General features: G+C 49.1%; 1 protein-coding gene across 6 annotated transcripts in view; it reads left to right on the plus strand.

Annotated features, from left to right (window-relative positions):
- The window catches only part of RB1CC1 (RB1 inducible coiled-coil 1), a 647143-nt gene that overhangs the window by 415507 nt on the left and 212595 nt on the right, over nt 1–19041 (plus strand). For all 6 annotated transcript variants that reach the window (XM_078687307.1, XM_078687311.1, XM_078687309.1 and 3 more), the window contains one exon: nt 11089–11254. In XM_078687307.1, the coding sequence (XP_078543433.1) occupies nt 11089–11254 (166 nt within the window). The remainder of the gene's footprint in view (nt 1–11088; nt 11255–19041) is intronic.

Raw genomic sequence — 19041 nt, forward strand, 5'->3', positions numbered from 1 at the left:
TCATCTGTTTCTGCTCTCGGAATACCTGAGCAACAATTATCCAGTATTGGGGTATCTTTCATAGATTCACATGCCTGAATCATTCCCCGTCGTCGAGGCGGGAGTCCCACGGTAAATAAAAAAGCAGTGCCAAAAGCACTTTGCAGTAGTAGGCCCTAGAAAAAAGGCCTGAGGCCTATATTATAGTAGCCTATCTACCTCCTTATGCTAAAAGACCCAAAGTCTTTGCTCCAACCAATCAGCTCACAGCACCCTCTAGAACCTTCCCTGCAGAGCCAGCTCTCCTCAGATTTTCACCGCACGTCGTGTGGAAGGGAGTCTCCCTGAGTCTTGACTCAGTTTTTTCTTCAGAGCTTCAAGATGTCTGACAAGAAGGCCTTGTTCAGACCCTGCAGAACATGTGAGAAGAAGAGGGTCCATGTGGATGACTTACACAAGGACTGCATTTATTGCCTATATCCCAAGCATGAGGCAAAGACCTGTAAGATCTGTGTTACCTTCCCTGCCAAGACCTTAAGGGATAGGGAGGCCAGAGTCCTTTTGTGGCTTAAATCCTCTTCCAAGGATGATGATGACAGAGCCTCTACCTCTAGCAAGAGGGCGAGGTCTCAAGAGGATAAGATAAGTGAGGGGAGAAAGCATGTTAAGGCCTCCCACTCTACTTCAGGCTCTTCACAGAGATCCAAACATTCTGTCTCTGGAGCCTCAGCCACCAACGATCCGGCAAAGAAAACAGTGAGTAAGACTTCTACTGTCTCCTCTCCAGTTACCACTGTCTCCACTTCAACCTCTTCTTCTATGGACATGATATCCACTACGTCTATCACTACACCTATTGTGTCTACTAAAATCAGTATCGTGACAAAAAGAACTCTCGTAGACGACTCGTCGACGAAGACGTCGTCATCATCAAAAAACTCGTCATCTAAGAAGAGCCCGTCGACGAAGTCGGCGACGCCGCCGTCGACGACTGCCTCGTCGACGAAGAAAGCATCAACGTCTATCCCGTCGACGACGAGCCCGTCATTGGTTGCCTCGTCGACGACCGTCCCGTCGACGGTGGCTCCATCGACGACGAGTCCATCGACGATTGTCCCGTCGACGTCCAGCCCGTCGACGACAGCCCCGTCGACGGCAAGCCTATCGTCGACGATGCCCTCGTCGTCGATCTCGTCGACGATAAATCCGTCGACGACGACATCTTTTCAACAAATGGATGCGCCTTGGTCTCCGGGGTCATCAAGGTCGATGGAACCAGCTTTATTAAGACCTGCCACTGGGAATCAGGCCTTTTGTACGCCAATAGCGACAAAAAACTTTCAACTAGTGTCTTTTAAGAGGCAACAAGGTTCATACATATCTCCACTTATGCCTTCTCATCTTCTGGAAACCTATGCGGATGATGAAGAAGATGACTATGAGGATGATGATGATGAGGGTGCTTTTGGTGTGGCACGTCATCCATCCGAGCTTGTCATCAAGTGCCAAGATGATGATGAGGAGGATTCATACGCTGAGCACTATTACCAAGGGGATATCATAGTGCCTCATTCATTGGATCATCAGAGAAGGCCTAGAGTCCCGGAAGTCACTCAGTTGCCGCCTAATTTGATACAGGATTTACAGGCTATGCTGGCGGATTACAAACAGCGTTTTCCTCCGCAAGTACCTCAATCTGACACGGTAGCTCCTCCTCGGCAACAGCCACCGGCTTCTCCAATTGTGGACACTACGCAACCGGTCTTGCCTCCACAACCTCTGGATTCATCATCAGAAGAGGAGGTAGAAGATGGAGAGTTGCCTAACATTCCTTCATCGGACCCATGGGATGAATATGTTATACCCATGCCGTCCCCTCCGACTCCACAACCTTCAGATTCACCGCCTGAAGATGTAGGTGGTTTTCACAACCTGATGCAGAGGGCATCAACCAGGTTTAAGCTCCCTGTTACAGTGGAGCAAACGGAGTGTTTTCTCCATGACTTTAAAGAGGAAACAAGGAAGATATCTAGAGCCATTCCCATAATTGAGTTTATTTGGAAGGAAGGCATAAAGATAATGGAAAACCCTGCATCTGTGCCTGCTGTGTTACCCAGAATAGAAAAGAAATATCGTGCCCCGCTTTCTAGTCCGGCGTGTCTTATTGGCCATCCACGCCCGGATTCGGTAATTTCTCAAGCGGCGCAGCAAAGGTCAAAGAACCCAACTACCCCTATTTCTACTCCACCAGATAAAGAGGGACGAAGATTAGACCTTATTGGGAAGAAGTTCTCCACTATGGCTGCAGCATCCATCAGGATAGCAAATTCAATGGCGATTATTGGACGCTACGATCGCCAAATGTGGTCGGAGATGGCTAGATTCATAGAGCTATTGCCAGAGGACTCAAGGCAAGAAGCCAGGAAAGTTTTAATGGAAGGAGAGCGGGCAGCGGAAGAATCCATCGACTGCGCTCTAGATATGGCGAATACGAACTTCAGGCAGTTGGCTGGAGCAGCCGTCCTGAGACGTCAAGGGTGGTTAAAAGCCACTACGTTTCGTCCGGAGGTTCAGTTGAAAATTCTGGACATGGCTTATGACGGAAAGTCTCTCTTTGGAAAACATGTCGATGAGGCTCTCCAGACGATTAAAACTGACACGGATACCGCAAAGTCGCTAGGATCCTTACAATATAAAAGAGGTGCGTTCAGAGGAGCTAGAGGACGAGGTTATTCTTCCAGGGGAAGTTATTACCAACAAGGCAGACAGTATCAACCACAATACCGTCAAAACTACCAGTCTGCTTACAGACAATCTGGATCGGCTGGTTTCTCTCGTCAAGGAGGAAGAAGGCGCGCAAACAACCAAGGACGAGACAGTCACAAGAAACAGTGAGAGCAATTGGGCGCCACCTCCAACCCCTTACCTTCCCGTGGGCGCGAAAATATCTGCTTTTCAACAACAATGGCAGAATATAACATCGGATCGGTGGGTGTTAGACTTGATCCAACATGGTCACACCCTAGAGTTCATCACCAAACCTCCACCAACTCCGCCCAGGGGCCCCCCTCCCCCTCGTCTTCACCTATTGTTCAAGGAGGTTCAAGCTATGCTACTCAAGAACGCAGTAGAGAAGGTTCCAATCCATCAGAGAGGGACGGGTTTCTATTCCCGTTTTTTCCTCGTAAAAAAGAAAACCGGGGAATGGCGACCGATCCTAGACCTGCGCAATCTGAACAAATATCTCAAGAAGCAGGGATTTCGAATGGTCACCCTCTCGGACATTCTCAGTTGCCTCAACGAGGGAGATTACATGGCCTCCTTGGACATGGAAGACGCATACTTCCACATCCCAATCCACCCAAACCATCGGAAGTACCTCCGTTTCACTGTGGCAGGCGCCCATTATCAATTCAAAGTTCTCCCATTCGGCCTCAAGTCGGCCCCAAGGATTTTCACGAAGTGCCTGGCCCCGGTGGCAGCAGCTCTTCGGGCAGCAAAAGTGCAGGTCTTCCCGTATTTGGACGACTGGCTAGTCAAAGGTCCATCAGAAGCCAAAGTGAGAGCCGACATTACGGCATGCTGCAATCTCTTCGCATCGCTAGGCCTCACAATCAACAAAACCAAGTCTCATATGCATCCGAAACAAAGCCTGTTGTTCCTAGGAGCTTGCCTAGACACGGTGGAATGCAAGGCATCCTTGTCTCGAGAGAGACAACTCCGTCTGCAGGCGTTAGCCAGAAAGCTGGCAAGAAGAAAGTCACTTTCAGTTCGCCTATATGCATCACTTCTGGGGATGTGTTCTTCAGCCATCAACCTCATTCCATTGGTGCGTCTAAAGATGCGACCGCTGCAAGAGGAGCTAAACTGTCAATGGCATCAAGCGACAGGTTCATTCGAGGACACCATCACAGTCACCAACAGGATGGTACACGCACTCCAATGGTGGTCTCAGATCAGCAATCTGGAGCAGGGGCTTCCATTCTTGCAGAATCCTCCGGATTTTATTCTTACAACGGATGCGTCCATGGAGGGTTGGGGTGGTCACCTCCAGGAACTGCAAGTGCAGGGACGATGGTCTCAGCAAGACAAGAGATGCCACATCAACAGCCTAGAGCTGAAAGCCATTTGTCTGTCTCTTCAAGCGTTCCTCCCCAGGATAGTGGAATCCTCGGTCTTAGTCAGAACGGACAACACCACAAGCATGTTTTATATCAACAAGCAGGGAGGAACGAGATCGGCAACACTATCCAAACAAGCCCAAGAGCTATGGAGGTGGTTAACAGTTCACAACATAACCCTCAAAGTGGAGCATGTCAGAGGCCTCTACAACACCTTGGCAGACAAACTGAGCAGAACTTTGTCAGAGTGCCACGAGTGGGAACTGGACAACGGCCAGTTGAACTATGTGTTTCAGAGATGGGGCAAACCCAGGTTGGACCTATTTGCGACCCAACAGAACAAGAAATGCCGGTACTACGCCAGCAGGTATCCTCAACAGGGGTCAAGGGGGAATGCCCTTTCGATGCGATGGTCAGGGACATATGCATACGCTTTCCCTCCGATCCCTCTGATTCCACGAGTGGTGCGCAAAATGAAAGTGGAGAGTTGTCGCCTTCTCCTCATTGCTCCCAAGTGGCCTCGCCAGTATTGGTTTCAGGAACTCATGCTACTTTCTCAGGAGCCACCGATCAAGCTGCGGGTAGTTCCGAAGCTACTATCACGCAACGAGGGTCAGGTACTTCACCCAGATCCTCAATCACTGAAATTGCACGCATGGCTCCTAACTTCTTAGAATTTGAGCATCTTCAAATTCCTCAGGAATGCCGGGACATTCTAGAGAAGGCAAGAGCCCAGAGTACATTAAAGACTTATCGTCTCAAGTGGAAGCGTTTTTGCGCATGGTGCATCTCTAGTGCTTTGCACCCTATAGAGGCACCGGCAGAAAAGATATTGCCCTATTTATTACACTTAGCGCAATCTGGCCTTTCTTTTTCATCAATAAAGGTCCACTTAGCGGCTTTATTCAGGTACAGAAAGAGGACCAATGCTCAGTCACTCTGCTCTTCATCGCTAATCAAGCAATTTATGAGAGGTCTGTTCCGGGCTTATCCACCAGTCAAGCCCTCACCACCGGAATGGGAGCTCAACACGGTTCTATCACAACTGATGAAACATCCGTTCGAGCCTATCCATAGAGCCGACCTCAAGTTCTTAACATGGAAGGTTGCTTTATTATTGGCGCTAACTTCCGCAAGAAGAGTGGGAGAAATTCAAGCTTTCACTATAAAGGAGCCCTTTTTGCATTTCTCCCAGGACTATGTCACTTTACGAACAAATCCAACATTCATACCGAAAGTGCCTTCCCAGTTTCATTTAAATGAACCTGTAAAGCTGAAAGTTTTCTTTCCAAACCCGTCAACCCCGGCTGAAAAGACATTGCATTCTTTAGACATCAAGAGATGCTTAAAATTCTATCTTCAGAGAACCAAAACTTTGAGAAGATCAGATCAATTGTTTGTGGCTTATGGTCAAAATACTTTGGGGAAAGCGGTCACTAAAGCCACAATTTCCAGATGGATCGCATCCGCGATTCAATTCTGCCACGTCAAGGCTAATCGACCATTGACAAGGTCTGTTCGATCTCACTCCACAAGAGCTGTAGCAGCGTCTGCGGCTTTATTTGCAGGAGTGACGCTTGAGAACATTTGCCGTGCTGCGACATGGAAGAATGTCCACACGTTTACAAGACACTACTGCCTACAATCAGCAAATCAGGATGATGCGGCAGTAGGTCAAGCTGTTTTACGTCACCTGTTTCCATAAGGAGTATGTTCAGGTACTGATGTTCACTTATTTCATTTAAAGTATATGCTTTTATTAGATTGTATTTATATATATATGAAAGCATTTAACATGTTGTGTTTTTGTTGTATGATGCCTAAGATTTCTTTCCAGAAAGAAAATGAGTAATGTCAATGTTGAACTTGAACGTGATGTAGTAATGGTTCAATCTCTAAGCGTTTGTTGGTTGTTGACGATACACTCATGGGGGTGCACTGCAATAAGTCTCCCACCATCCGCAACCGACTTTGCCTGGCTTACTGCTTGCTATTCTGATTCAGGCATGTGAATCTATGAAAGATACCCCAATACTGGATAAGAAAACAAGTTACTTACCTGTAACTTCAGTTATCCAGTATTGGTATCTTTCATAGATTCACATGCAACCCACCCTCCTCCCCGGAGAGTCAGTTCTCTTAGTTTGGGATACTTGTTCCCACTTGTGCTACGAAAATCTGAGGAGAGCTGGCTCTGCAGGGAAGGTTCTAGAGGGTGCTGTGAGCTGATTGGTTGGAGCAAAGACTTTGGGTCTTTTAGCATAAGGAGGTAGATAGGCTACTATAATATAGGCCTCAGGCCTTTTTTCTAGGGCCTACTACTGCAAAGTGCTTTTGGCACTGCTTTTTTATTTACCGTGGGACTCCCGCCTCGACGACGGGGAATGATTCAGGCATGTGAATCTATGAAAGATACCAATACTGGATAACTGAAGTTACAGGTAAGTAACTTGTTTTCTTACTGCTGTAAGTAAGCATGCACACCAATTGCTGTTAAAGAGGAAAGAATGCACACCAAATTCCAGTAGCTCAGTTTCCCTGTTCATGAGCATGTATGGGTATTTCATTTTTTCCAAGGCTTCCTAATCTGACCGATGGTGTGGACAGAAGATGCTTCTTTTGATATGTGTCTGACAAATTTGAATTTCCACAATGTGTTACCCTTGTAAGGAGCAACATCCCCTCTGTGCACTCTCTGAAGAAATTGTTCCTTTCGAATCTTGGTAACTCAGTAATCCAAAAGTGTATTCCAGTTTAAAATGAAAGATCCTTAAAAAATGTAGCTAAATGATTTTTATTTATTTATCAATGAATTATATTTTCTTTGAAAGCATATTATATAGTGTCATCACAAGATTTCACACAAATAACGTGGGTATCTAATGGGATATTGACGAATAAAGAAAAACTATGAAGCAACATTTTTGAAGGGCCTTTAATTCTACATTGGATTACACTTTTGGATTACTGAGTTACCAAGATTAAAAACGACCAGTTTCTTCGAGGAGTGCACAAAGGGGATGCTAAATTTTGTAAAGATATAATGCGTGGCCTATCAACCGTGAGGGTATCCAGGCACTGTCCATGGGCACAGGGAGATTGTGATTTACACAGGATGTTATGCCGATGCCGAGACTCGAACCGAGATCCCCAGCTCCCAAGTCGGCAGCTCTGGCTGCTGCGCCACAACCCCTGCCAGGGGAATGCATTGCACAATTGTTATTACTGACACCCATGACCAGAGGGCGATACCCTGGTACACCCACTCAACTTTGCTACAAGTAAGCACAGATCCAATTCACGCTTAACCTGCAGTGTGCGTTTGTCAGTTTACCCACAAATTTGAAATTGCACCATATCGTAAACTGTTAGCATGTTTCTGGTATATGCATTTCTTACATTTCTCAAACTTAAATAACCTCTTTTTTTATTTTAAATATAAAAATCTAATGGCATTTGAGAAATGGCTCATCTAGCATCATGTTGCTTTTGAAATACAATCACCGTAGCATATGAAATTCAATAATAATAATAATACTTGAAGACAGTTGAGAGATTCTTGCTTTCATTTTATGCCATGTTAGAACCTTGTCTTCTGTATCTCAAAGAAACACGTGGTGATAGATTTCTTACCTTAGAATTACCCCCAGGTGTCAGACTGGATCCGGAAGGTTTTTCGTCAGCAGTACCTCTGGAAGTCGGTAGGAGTCGTCTTGCGGCTTCGCATGCGTCGGTGACCCCGGGATGAAGTCGCTGGAGCTACTTAGATGCGCCCTGATGTCGGTCCTTTCTTTTTCTGTGCCAGCAAGCGCAGATCCGGGAAAAGCGATTAGCCCCAGTTATTTTTTGACTGAGCTTTTCGAGGCCTTTTTCCTCATCTTTTCGAGTTGATCGACTCCTGGTGTCGTAGGGATGCCCGGTTTCAGAACTGCGGGGACTGTCATCGCATGATGTCGGTGACGGACCCCCACTGCTTGTGTCTCTACTGCCTGGGGTGCGACCACGACCACAAGTCGTGCCCCGACTGACGGGCCATGGAGCCGAAGACTTTGCGGGAGCGTTCCCGAAAGTTGCTGGAAGTCCGGCAGTCTGCTCCACACCGCTCGAGGTCCTGGTCCCGCGGGAGGGCGAGGTACCGGTCGCGGAGCTGTCATCATCATTCTTTTGGATCTAAGTCTTCGCTCTCGGGGTCAGGTAAGTCGAAGCATTCCAAAAAGAAGTCGAAGAAGCATTGTCGCTCCTCGACTTCCCATCACCCGTCGCGCGAGGCGGCTGAGGGTGCGGGCGGTGCCACCCCGAGGCTCTGGCGGAGTCTACGACATCGCCGCCAGTTTACCCCCCCCTTTCGAGGAGCGGCGGTGGCACCTGCTCAGGTGCAAGAGTTTTTTGCTGCCGTGGCCTGACTCTTTGAGCCGTCTGGTCCCACCGGTGAGCCTGCGGGCCCCGCCAGCCCGACTTGGGGTCCTGCTTTGCCATCACCGTTGGCTCCAGCCCCGATGTCGACGGTGGCTCTGGCCCCGATGCCGCAGGACCCCAGGGATCCGGGATCGGATCCCGATCGACGCCGGTTGACCTAGTGACACCTCCGCAGGCGCCGATCTCCCCGGCACCGCTTCCGACGTCGCCCGGTCCTCGGTACGACGTTGTCCCCAGGTTCATCCCGGATACGGTGCTGGATTGGCGTCGCCTGATATTGATACTGACGCCAAAAGGCCCTTTGGTGCCCTATGTCCATCCTCCTTATTTTGAGCCTGTTACACAGACTTAGGAGGAAGGGGAGGACTGGGAGGGGTCTGAGGACCCTCTAGCACAGGACTGTGGTTATGATCCGGACTGGACAGAGGATTTGAGGGATGCCAGTGGTCTTGACACTTCACCTGACCTTGGCATGCAGATTCCTCCTCCTGTGGCTACGGAGGAGGGAGCCAGTTACGCAGTGGTGTTGCGTAGGGCAGCCGAGGCTCTCCACCTTGAACTCCCTAAGGTGGCCATCAGGATAAACCTCCTGACAGAAGTGCTCCAACCGGCGGCTACCTCTTCGGAGCCCCTGCTGCCTTTTAATGAAGTTCTTTTGGGCACCTGGTCCAGGCCCAACGCAGGAGCTCCAGTGGACAGGAACGTGGCCCACCGCCATCGCCCGGCTCCGGGCGACCCCCTCTTCCTTACCCAACACCCTACCTCTGAGAGCTTGGTTGTCCAAGCCTCTGCATCCCAGACCATGTTCCCTACTGCACCTCCGGATAGGGAAACCAAGAAGCTGGATCAGTTTGTCAAGAAGCTATTTTCATCTGCCAGCTTAGGGCTACGGTCAGTGAACACCGCATTATAGCGCGGTAGTTAGAATGTAATTAACGTTTCACACGTGTACGTGAAACATAGTTGTTAAACATCGTTTTTTCGTGATTTTTTCAGCGTTTTGAAAAACGGATGCCAATATACATGTAAGACGCCACGGGTGAATACATTTAAATCATGTTAATACACAGTTTTAGGCATGTACACGTTAGAAACATCACATGAATCAGGGTTGTGTCACAAGCACACATGTCGTCTGGCAACCAGTAAGAAATAATGCATGAAAATAATGTGTTAGTGAAGCTGGGAAATGTGACTTGAATTGACATACATTGGGTAGACATTCAGTGTGTTATGATTCTATTATAGAGCTTGCTCCCTGATGAAGAGAACTCCAGCTCGAAATGTTTTGGAGTACTATATGCATAAGGAAAGATTCATAATGTAATCCAACATGTTTGAAAAGTTGAAATGAAATGAATTTCAATAAACAAACATAGAAGCAAAAGACTATTGTGCCCATTGGGGGATCCAACCAAGATTATTGGAGGCACTATTTAGACCATCGCTTTGCCCTCCTTCTTTCCGCCTCCGCATCCCTCAAAAGAGTAAGAGAGGCTCCACCGTCTGGACCTAAAACAGTTCTGGGTGGATGACCTGCTCTTTGTTGGCTACGTGGGCACCAAGAAAGATCGGGCTGTGCACAAGCGGACCATCTCTCAGTGGGTCATTCTGTGCATTAAGGCTTGTTACTCCTTGGCTAAAAAGGAGATTACGGTGGGGTTGCGCACCCACTCTACCAGGGCGACGGCAGCCACTACTGCTCTGGAACAGGGAGTTCCCTTGCATGACATCTGTCATGCAGCTACGTGGGGCTCGCTGCACACGTTTACCAAGCACCACTGCCTGGACAGCCAGGTACAGAGAGACGGCTTCTTTGGCCATTCTGTTCTCTAGGACTTTCTTGTGTGATCTTGGTTCGCAGATCCACCACCTGGGTTGGTATTGCTGGGGTATCTATTCTAAGGTAAGGAATCTATTACTACGTGTTTCTTTCAGATGCGCAAGTTACTTACCTTCGGTAGCGATATATCTATCAGAAACATTAGTAGTGATAGATTCGTTACCGCCTCACCCATCCTCTCCGTTCTGCGAACTGATTTCTAGGGTTAAGGTCATCCCTTTCAGGGCCCAAGTTTCATGGCATCAGTGGTCAGTTTCTTCCATGGATCTGCGTTCCTGGCATGGAAAGTAGAGTACAGAACGGACGTCAGCGCGCATGGGCGCGTCTAAGTAGCTCCAGCGACGTCATCCCGGCGCCAACGACGCACGCGGAGCCGCACAACGATGCCTACCGACGCGCAGGATTACTGCTGACGAAAAACTTTCCGAATCCAGTCTGACGCCTGGGGGTAATTCTATGGTAAGGAATCTCTCTACTAATGTTTCTTACGATATATCGCTACCGAAGGTAAGTAACTTGTGCATTAACTCTCTGCTGCCCAGTGCATCGCAGTACTTTACATTTAATGGCATACATATTATTTAAACTTAAATTGAATGTTCTAGTGTATAAAATTGTAATAGGTAGGCACTTTGTTTGACTTTACTGAGCTTAATACAGTGCGAGTTTGTAATTATTAATTATGTCTAGGTGATGTATATATTTTAATTCCGATTTTTTTTTTTTTAGACCTACTGACGAATCATTTGGTGGGGATTCAGCAAGCTTAGCTTCAGAACTTCAGCGGAGGCTTGAGGAGGAAAAATGTTCATTTTTGCAGCAGCTTGAATGTCAGGAAAAACAAATGAATGAAGAAATGCAGAACCTCAAGACATCGCTTATTGCAGAGCAGCAGGTAAGGCAGTAACTTATTATATTTTAGCATCATTGTTATTGGAATTACCTGTAGAATTAAAGTTGTTCATAATGTGTCATAATATAGCTGATTATTTACTGACTTTTTAGATTTTAGTTTAAGCCTTTCACTTGTCAGGATGCTTGTTCACCTCTGTGACAAACCTGTTTTTCAAAAACCCCAGAATTAGATTGTTTAAACACATGTACCCCTTTGCCTTCCGTGTCACCCAAACAAGCTGTATTTTATTTTAACACATTCATTCATTTGCAGGCAGTAAACCGTGTGCACTGCATATAGCAAATTTGTAAAGCAACTGAAAGTGAAATATCCATTTACGGTAACTGTGTTTTAGTCACAAATATCACCTATGGACTGCATAGAAACCCACTGCAACCATATATTTTCAATATCTATACGTAAGATTTCTGTTGCTGGGCACATGACCACTCTAACTCGGTCAGTCTACTGAATAAGACGTTTGTGAGATTAAAAAAAAATTATTCCCATGGTATTTTCCTCCAGTCTTCCTCACCCAGGAACATTTCCCTAAGGTGCTTGACCCAAGCTATTTTTCCTTGGGTTGCCTTGATTTGCGGGTATCAGTACTGTGGGGGTTTTAGTGGGTTTGAGCTGAGATACAAACCTAAACACTCTGGAATGTTTTGGATGGAGGGATATTCCTTGGGAGATAACTGCAGTGTTTGAGCCTCGGCCGGCTGGCACGCAGGTAACCTACCATTCCTGCACACTAGGTTGGTTGAGAGCTGATGTATCAAGAGTAACTGGCGTTTCCATAGTGCCATAATATTGAGCCATCGGAAAGAAACACGTAATGATAGATTCCTTACCTTAGTATTACCCCCAGGCGTCAGACTGGATCCGGAAAGTTTTTGTCAGCAGTACCCTTGCGCTTCGGAAGGTGGCGTCGTGCGGCTCAGCGTCCGTCGTTGGCATCGTGGTTACAGAGATTATGTCGCGGCAGCTACTTAGACGCCGTCCTTGCACGCGTACGTAAGTTTTTTCTTTTTCTGCGCCAGCAAGTGCAGATCCGGAGAGAGAGGTACCCCCAGTCACTTTTTGACTGAGTTTTTCAAGGTCTTTTTGTCCCTTTTCTTTGAATCGTTCGACTGCTGGTGCCGTAGGGATGCCCGGCTTCAAGTCCTGCCGGGACTGTAAACACATGATGTCGGTGACGGACCCACACCATGTGTGTCTCTACTGCCTGGGGCTTGACTACGACCCCAAGTCACGCCCGACTGCCGGGCCATGGCACTAAAGACTTTGTGGGAGCGGGCCCGAAAGTAGCTTGAAGTCCGGCAGTCTGCTCCGCGCTGTTCAAGGTCCCGGTCCCGTGGGAGGTCGAAGGACCGGTCGTGGAGCCACCACCATCGTTCGTCAGGATCAAAGTCTTCGCACTTGGGGTCAGGTAAGGGGAAGCATCACAAGAAGTTGAAGAAGCGCCATCCCTCTCAGACTTCCCCCTCGCACAACACGGCTGAGGGTGCAGACGGAGCCTCCGCTGGCCTACCCGCCCTTCCTGGGTCCGTCGGCAACTCCGGCCCAGCTGCAGGACTTTCTGTCAGCAATGGCCTGCCTCTTAGGAACACCGGCGAGCCTTTGGGCCCCGCCGGCCCGACTGGGGGCCATCACCCTTCACTGTCGGAGGCTCCGGCTCTGACATTGCTGTCGGATCAGGCCCTGGCAATGCAGGGCCCCCAGAGATACAGGCATGGATCCCGGTTGACGCCGGTTGACCTTGTAAAACCTCCACCGATGTCGACCCCACTGGCACCACCTCCGATGTCGCCCTTGCCCCCGGACGATGTCGTCCCTGGTTTCTGCCCTGATATGGACACAGCACCGGAACGGCGTCGCTCGACACCGATTCCGCCGCCGATGGCGCCTTTATACCCCTATGTCCAGCCTCTTTATTTTCGGCCTGTTCTTCAGCCTTCGGAGGAAGGGGAGGACTGGGAGGGGTCTGAGGTCCCTCTCAGAGCATAGTGGGAATTTGACCCGGACTGGGCAGAGGAATTGGGGGTTGCCAGTGGTCTTGACATCTCTCCTGACCTTGGCATACTAACTCCTCCTACCATGGCTACGGAGGAGGGTGCAAGTTACGCAGTTGTGTTGCGTAGGGCGGCCGAGGCTCTCACCTCCAACTCCCTACAGTGGCCGTCAGGACTAACCTCCTGACAGCTAGCTCTGCGGAGCCACTGCTGCCTTTTAATGATTCACTTTCAGACTTTCTTTTGGGCACCTGGTCCAGGCCCAATACAGGGGCTCCTGTGGATAGGAACGTGGCCCGATGCCATTGCCCGGCCCCGGGTGACCCCATTTTCCTTTCTCACCCCTGAGCGCTTGGTTGTCCAAGCCTCTGCTTCCCCAAGCGCATTCCCTTTCGCACCCCCAGACAGGGAATCCAAGAACAGTTCGGTAAGAAGACTTTTTTTCTTCTGCCAGTTCAGGGCTGCGGTCTGTAAACACTGCATGCCTCTTGGTCCGTTATTCCCACTTTGTGTGGGATATGGTGGCGCAAGTGCTACCTCTGTGTCCGGAGGAGGCCCGGACAGTGCTTTCTCAAGCTATTCCTGAAAGGGAGAGATGCAGCAAAGTTCACAATTGACACCGCCAACTCGCTGGGCAGGGCGATTTCCACGACAGTGGCGCACCGTCGCCACGCCTGGTTGAGGACTACTAGTTTCTATGGGGATGTCCAGAACACCCTGATGGACATGCCCTTTGATGGCATTCGCCTTTTTGGCAACAAAGCCAACAGTGCGTTGGAGCGCTTTAAGGACTCGCGGGCTACGGCCAAGTCCTTGGGCATTTCCGCCACGCACCCTCCCCCGCCTCCTGCTTTTCACTCCTTTCGTGGCCACGGAAGGGGAGCCCCAACACATTCGCCTCAGAGCCACAGGCCTGCGCATCAATAATCTCAGCGCGGACGTGGAACCCGCCAAGGCGGGTCAGGGGGTCGGTGGCGGCTCAGTCCACCTCCACCCTGGCCACCACTGCCTCCCGACCTTCCTAGTCTGGTTTTTCAGGCCCATCAAAGGCCAGTGGGCAGCAGGATTCGCCATCACCTCCCGCACTGGCGCACAGTCACTTCAGACACGTCGGTGTAACAAATAGTTCGAAGGGGCTACTCCCTCCCCTTCGAGACTACCCCTCCAGCCATGCCACCCCAGTACCACTGTATGTCAGGGATCACTTGGCACTTCTTCAACAGGAAGTCGCGCCCCTCTTGGCCAAGGAGGACATTGTGCACATTCCTGCACCAGAAGTAGGACGTGGTTTTTATTCCCACTACTTTCTGGTGCCCAAGAAGGACAACGGCCTGCGTCCTATCTTGGACCTCAGGGACGTCAATCGCTTCCTCCGGAAGTAAAAGCTCAAGATGTTAACCCTGGCTCAGGTCTTGACAGCCTTCGACCCTGGAGGCTGGATGGTAGCGTTGGACCTCCAGGACGCATATTTTCACATTTCCTTCCTGCAGGCTCACAGGCATTACCTGCTTTTCACAATAGGCTACGAGCAATTTCTGTTTACCGTGCTCCCCTTTGGCCTTACCCTCGCCCCTCGGGTGTTCACGATAGTGATGGCGGTGGTCGCAGCTCATCTGCGCAGATCAGTGGTCCCAGTCTTCCCCTATCTCAGCGACTGACTGTTGAAGGCAGGCTTGCCCCAGGCACTCGTCTCCCACCTCCATACTACAACCGACCTCCTGCAATTGCTGGGGTTCTCCATCAATGTGCCGAAGTCTCACCTGATTCCCTCTCAGAAGCTCCTCTTCATCATAGCGGTTCTGGATATGACGCACTTTCGGGCCTATCCTCCTGAACGGCGAGTCCAGGACATTCAGGCTATGATTCCGATCTTTCAGCCTCTATCCTTGGTTTCGGTCAGGATGACTCTGAGGCTGCTGGGCCTTGTGGCCTCCTGCTGGTCACTCATGCCAGATGGCATATGCGGGCTCTGCAGTGGGACCTGAAATTCCAGTGAGTGTAGCATCAGGGGAACCTGTCCGATTAAGTTCAGATCTCGGAGGGCATTGCACAACCGCTGCGGTTGTGGCTCACGGACCGGCATTGGGTCAGTGGCAGATCCCTCTCCCTTCCCCAACCGGAGCACCCAGTGGTGACGGATGCGTCCCTCCTGGGATGGGCGGGCTACATGGGAGAGGCGGTGATCAGAGGCCTTTGGTCTCCGGCGGAATCCAGGCTCCATATCAACCTTCTGGAGCTTCAGGCGATCCGACTTGCACTGGAAGCATTCCTTCCCTCTGTCAAGGGGAGAGTAGTGCAGGTGTTCACAGACAACACCACCACCATGAGGTACTGCAACACACAGGGCGGGGTGGGGTCGTGGACCCTACGTTAGGAGGCTCTGCGCCTCTGGACATGGCTGGAACATCAGGGCATTTCCCTGGTGGTTCAACACCTGGCAGGTTCTCTGAACACGATGGCAGACAAACTCAGCTACAGGTGCATGACGGATCACGAATGGCGTCTTCACTCGGACGTGGCGCAAGGTCTCTTTCGACAGTGGGGAGAGCATTGGTAAGATCTATTTGCCACCGAAGAGAACACGCAATTTCAGCAGTTCTGCGCGTTGAAAATTCCAAGGCGGCACTCGCTATGCAATGCTTTTCGTCGCGAGTGGAGTTGCGGTTTGTTGTACGCCTTTCCACCTATATCACTTCTGCCCAGTGTGCTGAAAAAGATCAGGCACCATCAGGCCCAAGTCATTCATCTGGCTCCGGACTGGGCTCGAAGAGTTTGGTATCCCGAGCTACTCAGTATGACCATAGATCCCCTGATCCGACTGCCTCTTCGGGAGGATCTCCTGTCGCAGCAGCAGGGGATGGTCCTCCACCCGAACCTGTCCAGCCTCCACCTTTTTGCGTGGAGATTGAGCGGCAGCAGTTGATTTCTTTCGACTTGCCTCCTGAAGTCTGTGATGCCATTCTGGCAGCCAGGCGTCCCTCCAATAAGTTGGTATACGCCTGCAGGTGGAACAAATTTGTGGCATGGTGCACAGCAAAGGCTGTGGATCCCCTTTCTGCCCCTCTTTCAGAAGTCCTATTGTTCCTCCTTTCTTTGGCCCAGCAGGGCTCTGCTCTGGTCACTATCAAGGGCTACCTTTCTGCTATTTCAGCCTTTCTCAGGCTCCCTGATCAGCCCCCTCTTTTCAAGTCCGCTGTTGTAAATAGATTCATCATAGGCATTACTCATCTCTTCCCTCCTATTCCCTTCATAATGCCACAGTGGTACTTAAACCTGGTTCTCACATATTTAAAGTGCCCTCCCTTTGAGCCTCTTCACAACTGTCCTCTTCGTCTGTTGACTTTGAAGACTGATTTCCTGGTGGACATCACCTCTACTAGGAGAGTGAGTGAACTCCAGGCTCTTTTTTGTAAACCTCCTTTTCTGTCTGTCCATCCGGACAAGGTTTGCTCAGAACGCGTCCATCCTTTCTGCCAAAGGTTATCGCTGCCTTTCACATCAGGCAGACATTCACTTTGTCCACTTTCTTTCTGCCTTCGCATCCTTCCAGACAGGAAGAGAGGCTCCACCGTCTGGACCCAAAACGTGCTCTCTCATTTTACCTGAATCGCACACAACAGTTCGGGTGCATGACCAGCTCTTTGTTGGCTACGTTGGCGCCAAGAAAGGTTGGGGCGTACACAAGCGGACTATCACCAGATGGGTCGTCTTGTGTATTAAAGCCTGTTATTCTCTGGTAAAGAAGGATCCTCCGGTGAGGCTGCGCGCCCATTCCTCCAGGGAGACGACTGCCACTACGTTATTGGGACATGGTGTCCCCTCACAATCCATCTGTCAGGCAGCTACGTGGGCCTCGCAGCACACTTTAACTAAGCACTGCTGCCTGGACAGCCAAGTCTGGAGCGACGACTTTTTTGGCCGTTCTTTTCTCCGGGACTTTCGGGTGTGATCTTAGTTCGCAGACCCACCACCGGGGTTATTATTGCTGGGGTATCTATTCTAAGGTAAGGAATCTATCACTACGTGTTTCTTTCAGATGAACAAGTTACTTACCTTTGGTAACTATATATCAGTAAGAAACATTAGTTAGCGATAGATTCCTTACCGCCCCACCCATCCTCTCCATTCTGCAAACTGATTTCCAGGGTTAAGGTCATCCCTTTCAGGGCCCTAGTTTCAATGCACTCGTAGTCCGTATCTTGCATGGTTCTGCGTTCCTGGCCCGGAAAGTCGTGTACAGAACTGACAGCGTGCGAAGGCGGCATCTCAGTAGTTGACGCAATGTCATCTCAGTGACCACGGCGCCAACGACGGACGCAGAGCCGCACAACGCCACCTTCCGACACGCAGGGTTACTGCTGCCGAAAACTTTCCAGATCCAGTCTGACGCCTGGGGGTAATTCTAAGTTAAAGAATCTATCACTAACTAATGTTTCTTTCAGATATATTGTTACCGAAGGTAAGTATCATGTTCTTTGACCACTAAGAGAAAATCTAAAAATGCACATAGCATAAATCATGTTTTGTTGCTATTGACAGGTAACAAAGTATGTTGTTATGTTGTTATTCAACACACTTCTACTAGTTTTAATGATCTTGAAAGACTGAAAGGGAAAGTGTACCTGCAGGATCTGAATCTGTAGCCATGGTATTGATCACATCCCTGTGGTGAATATGCTACTCCACTTGGGCAGTGGATGGAACGACAGTTGTCCAGAGCTACAGATCCAGGCTCAGTGATTGAGTGATAAAGTTGAATCCTTATCGGAAAAGCCCGGTCTTTCTGGGTATCTTATCCCTAGGCGACCCTAAAAACATATTTCTAGAGATATCACAAAAAGTAAAATGCATATATGATAGTCAACTGTGCAAGTAAAACATTTGTGTACATCAGGATTGATGGTCCAGCCTACCATTTTTTCGAGTCATTGCATCACCAGCTCAAAACTGGTTGTGTGAAGTTTGGAGACCATTCGAAGCCTATGGGTTCTGCTTCACACATTCAATCCTAACCGAAATTACCCTCTCAGTAGCTTTCTTTGCCTCTGTGTTGCCCTGTGCTCTCTGAAGCGTTTCCACTGTTGTGAACAATATACAGCTTACCACACTTAAAATGAAACATAAATATGAGGCGGGTGGAAGACCTGATCTGTGGCTAATTTCGACTGGGTCAATTACTACATTACAGATGTTCCTGCTACGAGAGTCAGAAAGGGCTATGCAAAAGGAGGTCTCTCTATTCTACTCACAGTTGAGATACAGTGGGACTTTGAAATTATACATATTCTTAGAAGCAATGCACAATGCCTCAAAATCAATCTACCCAAAGTGAGTGCTCTTTCGGAAGACTCGTTATTTCTATTCAACATCTATGTTCCCCCGGCCTGAAGTTCAACTCTTTGCTAAATGAGATATTGGACTCAATAGATTCTATTCTCGAGTCTGGAGGAAAATCCCAAATGTTAATAATAGTATATTTCAACACAAAAAGTTTCAAACGCTTCGATAAAAGCCCTTGAAAGCTAGGATTCGGAAGATGCCTGGTTCACTCCCGTCCCCGTCTTTCCACCTAAAGTTAAGGTATTACTGGAGTCACTGCATGGAATAAATGGTGTGATCCTAAATGGAAAAACTGAAGGAGATATCCCGGCTGCTTACACCAGAAAGGGGGTCATCAGCTCCTCCATTATTGACTACAATATAACCAGTTATGATTTATTTCAGAAATTCTCTTTCTTTAAATCGGAGTTTGCCGTAGGCAGTGATCACGCAATA

The sequence above is a fragment of the Lissotriton helveticus genome, chromosome 4_1 (genome assembly GCF_964261635.1).
Source record: "Lissotriton helveticus chromosome 4_1, aLisHel1.1, whole genome shotgun sequence".
Taxonomy (NCBI): domain Eukaryota; kingdom Metazoa; phylum Chordata; class Amphibia; order Caudata; family Salamandridae; genus Lissotriton; species Lissotriton helveticus.